The 12,740-nt window shown below is 33.6% G+C and overlaps 1 protein-coding gene across 1 annotated transcript in view; it reads left to right on the forward strand.

The window, feature by feature from the left end:
• Positions 1–12,740, forward strand: part of LOC111054330 (glutamate receptor ionotropic, kainate 2) — a 188,173-nt gene that overhangs the window by 155,213 nt on the left and 20,220 nt on the right. The window contains exons 12-13 of the mRNA XM_039420206.1: positions 3,633–3,830; positions 6,528–6,756. Coding sequence (XP_039276140.1) covers positions 3,633–3,830; positions 6,528–6,756 — 427 coding nt within the window. The remainder of the gene's footprint in view (positions 1–3,632; positions 3,831–6,527; positions 6,757–12,740) is intronic.

Here is a 12,740-nt window from a genome sequence, read left to right on the forward strand (position 1 = left end):
TATGAAAGTGAATGAACAATAATTGCTACCAAACATCAGAAATCATTATATTTATGGAAAGAGATATATAAGTCTTCATGAAAAGTAAGGGCTCAATGATATTTGGTGAGAACAATCTGAGGAATATGACAAAATTCAACTCAGAGATTTTATGCAAATCGATGAACACAATAATAATCCCATAAAAGGGATCTCCTTCTATGGATAATAAGTATGTGATAAAAATATCAGCTTCATTTTTTTCTGTCATCGAGAGGAAACGAGAGAGAGAGGAAACATTAGCGAGAGATTTCTATTCCAGTTAATCAAGTTTATTTTTTTGAAACACTTTCTAAAAACTAGAAGGATATTGGGATGATTTTTTATTAAGACTGCAATTACACCACTTCTTCTCGGAAGTTCGTAAATAGAATCTCAAGAATAATTTTCTTCTGTGATTCGAAAGTCACACACTTTATTCCCATCATCAGAATTTTCAAGAAAATACTAAGTATTATTCTAGCATTACGAAAACTGTTCCAGAACACAATTTTCCCTCGTAGTTCATTATTCGAATCCTGCCAACCAGAATTGATAGGGCCGATTTCCTCTCATTTTCGTTTTTCTTCAACCTCTGCATCATTATTTTCCCACTTTCGACATTTCCATCAAATTATTCTTCTTCTAGTTGGACCTTGATCGCAAAATACTAGTAATACTCCAAAGTATTTTTTTCCTTCCCTGTGTTCTCATTCTATAGAACATTCCAACTTTTAGTTCTCCGCATGAATTCTCATAGAGGAGGGTTATTTCTATTGAATATCAGTATAAAATTGTTCAATTATCAATAATTTATCATTGAATATATTATCTAGTGATAATATCACCCACACACACACACTTCATAGTCAGTTCTAGATGCTAAACCTAATAGCTGGCTCAAATTACTGTAGCTAAGAATATACAACTTGGAAGAAATTAGTTCAAAATATAAAAATACCCCTTCAACTAAATTAAACTTCTCCAAGCATATCATTTAAAGCCCAATATTTCTTATATGACTATTCTATTTGATGGAAAATGGTGTTAGAGGATATTTCATCAACCACATAAACTCATTCTTATTTCTACAATGATGTGGAATACTCTCTCTTCTATAATTCCATTTGTCTTCCTTTTCAATACTCAATTTTCCCTCGACTTCCTCTTCCAGAATATTCTCTAAGCGGCATCGGAGTCAAGTCATCTCATAAGTGGGAGTCAATGCCTTTTCATCGTCAAGAATGTTTTTATAGCTTCCAGATCGTGCAGCTCCATTCTTTCAGCTCTTCCGCCGATTGAGATCCAGAAAACTCGGCGCGGAAATATTCCACTCTGAATGGAGAGGAATTTTAGGTGGGCTCACTACGTTGCGAACATCTGGCTTCCACACATGAAATCGTAGCCTATTTCCGAGAGAGCACTCATTGAATATTGGAACTGTTATAGACTGCTAGGCCTTTTGAAACGGAGGCTCTCTTCAATTGTGCCAAGAAAATTAGGCTGAGTCTATTTTATCTTATCGGAGCTTATTTGAGATTGGAAGAAGTGCTCAATTGGATGAGATGCGATCGGTGTTCAATAGCAATCATACTTTTTCTGAGGATGATGTTTATATTAGTTCCAGACTTGTTCGTGAGTTAATGGAAAGATGATTATGACAGATAAATGGACCTACATTTATAGGTGGGTTTTTGACCAACAGGTACATTTTTTCAACACAAAAATAATAATATATTCGTGTCCAGCGAAGTTGGCTCCACAAGTGGTCTAATGCAATTAGAAGGCACATAAATATTAACTTATAGTCTATATGCGTTGACTAACTGAATCTGATAACTGACTCATCTGTTAGACTCAACTTATCAGCTTATCAACGCGACGACGAAGCCAACTAACTAGTTCAAATCACTGGCTGCCATGGAATATAAAAAAACGCATAGCTAACATAACATGTTTGCTTAAAACCCTACCATTATATCATTATTGATCAATTTAGAACTCAATCAATGATGTTACAGTGCATCTTCCTCATGAGCTCTGCAGACTTTTCTTTAGAATATGAATGGAATTGATTACAATATTCGAATCAATCAATTTGGGTTGAAATACACCTGTTGGGGATTATCTTAAACGAAATGAAACAATAGTGAATCGATTAAGAATATTCATTCATACATATTACAATTCTTTTGAAAATTGTTAAGCTACAGCTAGCCCAAATTCTTTTGAAATTACGATATTCTAATATCGTGCGTTTTAATGTTCAATATCTTCGAGTTTTGGTATTCAATATCTAGAGACTTGAAAAAACTTGAAACTAGTCTTTGCACAATTATTATTGGTTATTGATATTTATTTGCTTGCATTTAAATGTGATTCTTGATTATCTATATCATCAGTAGCTGTGTGAAATGAGTTTGGAATTGCTTAGTTTCATAAATTGATCTTGGATCATCCAACACTATGGTATTGTATGTAGTTCTATCGTATTGTATGTTCATACTTCTATCAAGAGTAGTTTCTGTTGTCTCTCCATCCTAGAGAAAAGTATATTTACCCATCGCTCGAATTACTCTTTAAAGTTCAAGTATTGATTTTTTTCCCACTCCTCCAATATTTAGTTTGGAATAATGTGCATAACTCAATATCTGATACCACGCTTTTTTCTTTGCTGCGCCTTTTTTGCTTACGCCTATCTAGCTTTACTGCTTTTCCTTGAAGAAAATATTTTTCTCATCCGATAATCATATATAAGTTCAATTTGTTGCGTGTTTATTATTCAGCTAATCAAAATCAACTACATTCCTGTCTTTATCATTCAAGAATAATCAGATCTATAACTATTCTATGATATTTTCAATTGAATTTCTATCTTCTAGAATAATTTTTATAGGACATTATTATTATTTTGCATAACAGATATTGTTCCAACGGATAAGCATAATTGATGATTAATGGACGGATGATATATTTTCATTATCATTCCTTCCCAAATAATTTTTTTGAGTTATCAGTTTCAATAGTTATGTATTTTTCTAAATTATAAATCTTAATAACAAATCGGTGATAATTTTATTTGAATAAGACTTGATTCAATTTATTATTAGAATGAATACGATAGAATGCAGGATGGTATTTTCAACTACTTTGAAAATAGTTTATTATAAATATTGATAGTTTATTATGAATAGTAGTTCAACTACTATAAATTGAAGAGTAATGCTTACTGAGAGATTCAATCGTGAATTGAGTACTTTTTTGTTATTGCAACCTCAATTTCATCAACAATGATTTCAACCAGGGTAATGATTATTAATCTCTCATCTATTTATCGATATCCTATTCAAAAGACACGCCAGTGTTTAATATTAAGTCGGGCTTAGGCCACAAACTCAAGTTATGTCGTAAATTTGTCATACTCATTGAATGATATAATGATATAATTCTATTACATCTTGGCAGTAGGGTGTAAGGTAGAGAACCAACAAGATTACAAATTTGCATCCAAGTTGCGTGAAACATTAGAACTGGAAATTAGCCTACTGTAGCAAAAACTTTACCAACACTACTCCTGTGAGACTTCATACGATTGTTTCTTTTCTGTCAACAAGGCGACTTCGACAAGGATAGTTGGAGGAATATGGTGGTTCTTCACGCTGATCATAATATCGTCGTACACGGCCAACCTGGCTGCTTTCCTCACGGTGGAGAGGATGATAACGCCGATAGAAAACGCTGCCGATCTCTCCGAGCAAACTGAAATATCTTATGGCACTCTTGCAGGAGGATCAACGATGACATTTTTCAGGGTAAGTGAATTCCATCGGTCTGGAATCTCATCAATTCACATCGCTGTATATTTTCCGAACAGGAATTTGTGACATAATTATATCAGTAGAGTAGAATAATGTAGTGGATTTATAAACTCGATGTGCGAACATTGCTGCAATTCACGCACACAACTACAATAGTATTTTTTTGGTTTTGTTGACACATTATCAAACCGATTGCTATAAACCCACATACAGTATTATCATAGAGAAACAATAGCATAAGTAGATATCCCATGGTTTGTGCGTTTATGTCGCAACTTTTACTGTTATCTCAAGCCTGTAGTCCACGTAGATCTTTCCCGTGAAGCTTTATGACGCTGGTAGTCTCTCATATTGTGACTTTCATACACTCTTACCCGGTCAAAACAGTAAAAATCGACAACAATCGACAGTAATCGGCTTGAGATAACAGTAAAAGTTGCGACATAAACGCCTTATACCATGGAATATCTACTTACGCTATTGTTTCTCTATGGTATTATCCTGTAACTGAACTATTTTTTCTTGGTTAACTATTTTACTGATGTCAGTTATGTAAATTCAAAATTTATTCTCTACCAGTCTTTCTTTTACTCTTTATCGATAGATTTCTCCATAATAATCTTTTACACGAATAGGATGGGAATGAGGAGATATACAACTCGATCTGATATACTGATAATGATTTGATTTAATCTGATTTTATACTAATGATTTGATATACAACTCGAATTACTGAGATCAACGTGATTCTCAAGAACTGTTGATACGCGGTACTTGAATACAGTTTCTGTGTACAAGTTATCTCATCATCTTATCGATATAATATTATTATTGAATCCAAACCAAAATTACAGGTGTTCTGGAATTTATTGAGCAAGCAAGATGATACTGTGAATTATTTCCCAACTGCATGTGATTCATATCTGTGCACAATTATTTGGTCAAGATGTCGATCAAATCGTTGTCTATAATTTTCAATTTATAATATATTGCTTGTAGATTGAAACAGTTATCATTTTAAAATATAAAGCACTGATTTGTACCAGTGATAATTCAATATTTTACTAAGTAACTGCTTGGTAGTCCACTTCAAATCGACTTGACAGTTTCTAAGCCACTGATAGCGCCAAGTCGAATTTGCATACAGTTGTAAATGTTTTTCTTAGGACGATTGTGGGAAGCAATTGTTCATATTATTGCTTTTCTGCCGTCAAAACATTTCGAAGACGGGGAAGAGTTGTAGCTTAGACGGAGTGAGTCGGTCGGCTACTATTAAAAACTTATTTTATGGTTCCGAAGATAGAATCTGAGGCAGACTCGTACACTCATCAGAGCGTAAACTCTTGGAGATAAACTTTTCCGAAGCTGAGGCATTTATTGCTTGGAGCAATTTCCTCACCACATTTTGCACCCGGACGTCCGTCCGTCCAGCTGGCGGGACGAAGCCTCCGATGATAAGCTATTTCGCTTCGACACCCTTATCACGTATTCAGTGAGTTCGCTTCTCACGATCGGTTCGCGGTCATCCTTCTCAACAATCCACCGACATAAAGTGAAGAAGGCTTCACAGTATTTGTCTTGCTACTATCTTGAATCATTGATTCAAAATGATAGAATAACCTTCCCACGACAAAAATAGACGTGAATCTGAAAATAAATTGTAAAACAGTCACAGGTGGTAGAGAAATTGTGATGCCAACTTGAACCATTGTCTCTCTTTGAATGATTATCATTGAAAATATAGGAATGGGAGACAAATCTCGATGATAGATAACTGATCTTCCCCATTGATCAAATAGTTGTCACCAAGGATTCCTGAACTATTGATAGCTCAGCAATATTGTCCCAAATATTCAAACTCCATTTTTATAATATGAGAATATGTTCACTTTAAATAATATGATATAGAATGTGCATTTCTATTTGTTATCTCAGAATATTTAAATTATAACTCTCATGTATGCCTATTCTCGTTGATATCGGCAAATTATTGTCTTGTTTGATCATGTTGACAAATAAATAAAATTATTCCTGATTTGTGAAAAAATTATCAGTCTAGAACATGGAACTTCAAGTCCAATGCATCTTTCCGAATTGAATCATGGTTGAAAAATATTCAATGGCGAATACTTAGTAATATAGATAAATTATAAAAAAATATCAGTATATGTAATTTCGTATAGCACACGCTATAGAATCCTGTAGTTTCAAGTACAGTTGCACACCTGTTACATACCTGTAGTTCTTCCACTCTAGTACCAGAGATAAAATATGAATATCTAGGACTATCTAGTAATGTAAAGATCTAAAAAAGATCTAGGACTATCTAGTAATGTAAAGCTCTATAAAAGATATTGATCTGTGAATAGGAGCCGAGATAAATATCGTCTCTTCGCTGATACTCAAGAAATATTGAAGTTCTTGGCTGATGATGTTATATTTAGAAATAGTTTGGTGTTTTAATTTCTATAAATTCAAAATGTATAGCTTGTATTTTGGACGAAAATTGAAATTGAACGTTTTACAGTAGAAACATAACCTATTTTTTGGACATTTTATTAATTTATCAAAATTTGGGAATGGAATAGATTTGGGCGAAGCCTGTTGTTCCTTCCTAACTATATTTATATGATTTGTGATTCTGTCCACGAATAAAAAGATAAATAATTATATCATTAATATTGATTGCAGGACTCAAAAATCGGGATCTACCAGAAAATGTGGAGGTACATGGAGAGCAAGCGGCCATCGGTGTTTGTCTCGTCATACGAGGACGGGGTGAAAAGAGTGCTGGAAGGCAATTACGCGTTTCTGATGGAGTCGACCATGCTGGACTACGCAGTGCAGCGTGATTGCAACTTGACCCAGATCGGCGGTCTGCTGGACTCCAAGGGCTATGGCATCGCCACCCCCAAAGGTAATCACATCTCTCATACACTACCATAAATATAGCGGCCTACTTGTAATCGACTACCACTAACACATAACTACAGTCATACACACTACCATACGGGCACTTGTCTTCGACAACCTCTCTAAAAATAACTACTACGATCAAGAGTCTGAACAGACTAATCTTCCAGCTTCGGGTTCATTTGGACTTGGTATTGGTTATAAGCTAGGTCTATAGATAGAGGTCCTGACACCAATGTTGATTTTGGAGCGAGACTCAATACGTGTATTCCCCAATATATCATCTATCTATATTATATAAAAGCGAAATGGCACTCACTGACTGACTGACTAACTGACTGACTCACTCACTCACTCACTCACTCGCAGAACTAAAAATCTACCGGACCAAAAACGTTCAAAATTGGTAGGTATGTTCAGTTGGCCCTTTAGAGGCGCACTAAGAAATCTTTTGGTAATATTTTAACTCTAAGGGTGGTTTTTAAGGGTTTAAAGTTCTTCTTTTAGCATGTATATTCTTCTTATTCTCTTAATTATTATTGAAAAATGTCCATACCATATATTAATATAGAACTACAGTATAATCTAGAGAGAGTACCTCTTCGAAGTACTTAACTGGTAGTAGTTAACTGGTAACTAAATTAATAATTTTGTCAGGTTGGCATTAAGTTGAGTTGACTTTGTTAGGTTGGCACCAATTTGAAGATTGAAATGCATTTATCGGGGAAAAATTGATTGGGCACTGCTACTTCAATCAGAGCTATCCCTAGGAATATTATATTACTAGCCGTCAGGCTCGCTTCGCTCGCCATATCCGTTTAGCCAGACGTTTAGTCTGGACCCCCGACTGGATCGTCCTAACATGATAAAAATGCTCAAATGATAAATGTAGGCGAGCGAAGCGAGCTTGCTGATCTCATTCTTGGACGATCCAGTCGGGAGTCCAGGGGGCGAAGCCCCCTGGCTAGACGGATATGGCGAGCGAAGCGAGCCTGACGGCTAGTTACATATAAATATACTACACTATGCTAGAATATCGTACTATTCTATGTTCTTCTAGTAGCATAAATAGTTCTAGTAATTCTAAATAGTTGTCTCCAATTTGTGATAAATATATTCTCATTTTGTAACACATAATACAATTTGGAAGTAGAAATATGTAGTAAAAGAAGAGAAGTATCTAGATCAATTCTCAGACTTTCTAAAGGTTATTTGTCCATAATAATACAATCATAATTTACTATCGATTTGCAAGTTTGAAAATGATTTGCATGCATTTTCATCATTATAAAAAATAAGATACTGTCTTGCCTGGTTAATTTAACCGCTTATACTATCTATCACTTCCAATATTTGATACAATATAATTCTCCAAATTCCAATAAAGTTTTATTTTTCATCGAAAACTATCATCTAATTTGTCTTGAGTCCCTCATATAATCTTTGGATTGGATTGTACAAATCCATGTTCAGTTGCAATATATTATTCATCGAATATGTTTTTCTTCAAGTCGAAAAAGTAATATCTATATTATCATCATTGAAATCATAGATGAGCATCATAACTCAGCTTCGATTGACAGAAATAATGCAAATATCTATTTCTCAAACATACATTGTTGACAATACAGTTATTCATTTAACATGAACACATTGTTTATCCAGACTTTACTTATTTTGACATGATCTATGATACTATTTGGAATCTTTTCTCACAAGAAGTACACCTGAGTGTAGCGTTCAATGATAGAGCCAATCAGTCGTTCACAATTCAGCTTTCAATCAGCCAAAATATGCATAGCATGCCCAAAGCATCGATCATTATTAGGGTGAGATGACTAATGGTATTCCTGAGCGGAGTGAAGCAACTTCGACGGCTGCCCGATTACCGTAATAGCAGATTGATTCATTGTTCAAATGTCATTAATGTTGGCTCAGGTTGACATGTGCTTCAAGTTAATGTCCGTAATAGCATCAGAATGTGATCCTCAGCTATAACTGTTTCACTTCATGCTTCCTTAATATTTTGAGACAATTCTATTTGGAAATATTGAATCCAGAATTATAATTGATCGATACATCGACTTGGCTATTAATTATATTAATGTATAATATGTTGATTCAACTTGACAGTTGTGTTTTTTCATTATTGTACTAGATTGAGTAACTAGATAATGGGTTGTACAAGACTGGATAAAATGAAAAATGACAACATAAGAGCTGAACTGAATGTAGAACCGCTATTGGATATACTGAAGACATATTATCGGGAAAACTAGTCCACTCATTTACTCAGAAAGCCATTCAATAAGCTCCGAATATTAGCATGCGAGTACAAACCCGTAGGAGAGCAAAGCGTAGGAAGATCATGAAAGAAATGTATGCCTGTACAGGACAATAGAGCCTAATCCTTGTAAGAAGATGACGATGATGATTATGATTATTATTATTATTATTATTATTATTATTATTATCCCTTTTATAAGCACGCTCTTGCGGAAATATTTTCAAAGAAGGGGCACTTTAATGCAACCTTCCTTTCATCTTTATAACACTGTTTGACTATTTTATGAACTTGCGCACAATACGAGCAGTGTCAAGGAGGACAGATTTTTGCATTCTCTTCAGCACCTCGTCTACCAAGTCAATACTTCGACATATTTCCACAACCGACTTGAGTATCAGGCCATTGACTGTTATTACAATTGGAAGTACTCTCACTGTATTCAGCCCATACATTTCCTTCAGCTCAAATGATAGCTCTTGGTATTTTCTGATTTTCTCGCCTCTGGTCTTCTGAGCATTCTCATCTGAAGGTACAGCAATATCAATTATATAAGCCCTCTTCTCCAGCTGATCCAATACCAGGATGTCAGGCTTGTTGTGTACTACCCGCCTGTCTGTAACCATTTGGACACTCCAGTAGATCTTGACGTGATTGAACTCAACCATTATTATTATTATTATTATTATTATTATTATTATTAAGCATTATAGTCTGGTTTACATTATAACTGTTCGGGTGTGTCAAAAAGTACGTGGAAGGCAAAAGGAGTGCAGAAAAAAAATGAATGGGAATGTCCTAAATGTAGATCCAGGAGTAGATTGAATAGCTTTGAAGAAGACTCTACAGACCCTGCTTTCATCGCAATGAAAAGTATGATGGAAAAATTGTTTGCCAAACAGGATAAAATAATCACTGAAAAGATGGATGAAATGAAGGATATGATTGCGAATATCGATCTTAAGGTAGGAGAAATGAGGAAGGATATGGAAATTATTCAAGGAGAATCGGCAAAGTTAAGAAAAGAGTTGGATGATTTAAGAACAACAGTGGAATGTGAAAAGCAATATGCAAGATCCAGGAATATAATTCTTACAGGTATACCTTTCGAAAAAGAGGAAGATCTAGCTCAGAATGTGTTAACTTTGCTGGGAAAAATGGAAATCGAAATAGGATTAAAAGATATCTCAACTCACCGACTGCCATCGAAAAATAAACTTCATAGTCCTGCAATTCTGCAATTGAACTCTAGAGCGGTTAGGGATAAAATAATTAAAGCAGCAAGAAAAAAGAAACCAGATACTGGATTAATAAATCCACATCGTCCAAAAAGAGCGATATACTTCAACGATCATCTAACTCCGTATTTTAATTCGCTGATGATGAAAGTGAAAGAGTTAAATAAGGTGAAAAATTATAAGTTTGTGTGGATGAACGGTGATAGAATAATGGTCAAAAAAGATGAGTTATCTAAGGCTATTCGAATTATCAAGTTGGACGATCTGGATAAAATGAATTGACTTAATCGATCCATGGCCAATTAAGTTTATCAAGAAATCATTCACATTTTTTTCATTAAAGCAATATTCTATTAAATCTGCTAATCACTTACACAATAAGAACTTAAAACAATATAGGATAATTGTCACATAGTTTTTTTTCCTACTTTGTACTAATTTTTAACTGAATCTGTATATATAATAATTTTTATGCATCAATTGGATAATGAGGATTTGAATTTATACGATGATACATTATGTTTTCAAAGTTTGAATGAGACTAGGGGTTTTTTGAAAAAGCAGATTGTGTCCGGTAATGAATAAGATTTCTATGCACTAATATAAGATCTTTGAGAAAACATTGGGATAATTTAAGGATAGAATTGGATAATGTAATTAATGAAGTAGACTTTATTGTATTAACGGAAATTAATTTAAGAAATGAAGAAACAAATTTATACGGGATTCCGGGATTTGGAAATAAATTTAAATGTAGATCAGATGGAAGGGGAGGGGGAGGATTGGCAATTTTTTATAGAGATGGTTGGAGTGTCGATGAGATTGTAATAGAGTTTAAATCCGCTGAAATGATGTGTCTAAGAGTTAATAATAATGGGAAACAGATGATATTAGCAGCATTCTACAGGCCTCCCAATCAAAATGTCAATTTGTTTAATGAAGAGCTAGAGTATTTTTTATCCTTGGAAAGGATTAAAAATGAAAATAATATTGTTATGATGGGAGATATTAATATTTGTTATATGTCATACATGTATGGATCAGATAATTATTTAAGTGTATTGTATTCAAATGGTTTGTATAACAGTATTCAGAAACCAACTAGAGAGGAATTGTATGATAATGTATTAGTGTCTAAATGTCTAGACCATATCAATGTTAAATTGCATGATGATTTCTCATTTTCATCTTTTGTTGTTGAAAATAAAATTGCTGATCACTATTGGACAGGTTTGAAAATTGTTATGAAAAATAATTCGTATGTTCATATGGAGAATATTGATGATTGTAAAAGTATAATTTTGAATAGTCGAGTTAATTATTTCATTCAAAATGAAAATTGGTGGCCTATATTGGATATCACAGACCCATCTGAGATCTACAATGAGATATTGAATAAATTTACAAGTATATATGATAAAAGTACAATAAAAGTTAAATTCAATAGACGTAAGACAGAAAATCCCTGGTTCAATGATAGTATTAGGAATTTAATAGATAGGAAAGAGTATATTTGGAATAGGTTGAAAAAAGATAAATACAACTTGGAATTAAGAGATCAATTAAGAAGATTCGAAATGAGGTTACATTCAAGATTCGTAATGAGAAAAGATTGTATTATCATAGGATATTTTCTGATAATTTGAATGACAGCAAGAAAACTTGGGAGACAATCAATCAGTTTATAAATAAGAAAAGTAAACCTACTATTTTAGATTCAATTAAGAGTAGTTTCCAGATTAATGATGAGCATCAAATGTCTAATCTACTAGAAGGGTTCAATTTTTGTTTCAAAGAAAGTGTTGAAAAAATAAATCATGAGATGAATGGAGAGCCATTTGACTTGGCGGCACAATTTGAGGAAGGCAATTATACTATTGGCAATAAAATGAGCATGAATCTGAGAAAAATTAATCAAGAATTATTAATCAAAGCAGTAAATAAGCTTAATTACAAATCTTCTGCAGGCCCTGATAAAATTAGACCGCAGGATATAAAGTCCAACTTATATTATTTGAAATTGATTTTGATGCATTTAATTAAGCGAATTGTTGATACTGGGAATATACCACCTTTATTGAAAGTAACTTACCTTAGACCTATTTTTAAAAAGGGTTCTCGAAAAAATTTAGAAAGCTATAGGCCAGTAGGCTCAGTATCTGTTATAATGAAAATTTTAGAGCACTACTTATGTATGCAGTTGCAACAATACTTAGACAAACATAATATTTTGAATAATTCACAATACGGATTTGTTAATAAGAAATCTACTATTGACTTATTAGAAAAAATGACAAATGACATCAATGGTGCACTGAATGATAATAAGTTTGTAATAGCGGTGGCAACAGATTTGAGTAAGGCATTCGACTTGGTGAATTATAAGATCATGCTATCCAAACTAAAATTGATAGGCATTAGTGGAAAATTTCTTAGGATATTTGAGGACTATTTTAGGGATAGGAGATT

Source organism: Nilaparvata lugens, chromosome 2 (assembly GCF_014356525.2).
Source record: "Nilaparvata lugens isolate BPH chromosome 2, ASM1435652v1, whole genome shotgun sequence".
In the NCBI taxonomy this organism is placed as follows: Eukaryota; Metazoa; Arthropoda; class Insecta; order Hemiptera; family Delphacidae; genus Nilaparvata; species Nilaparvata lugens.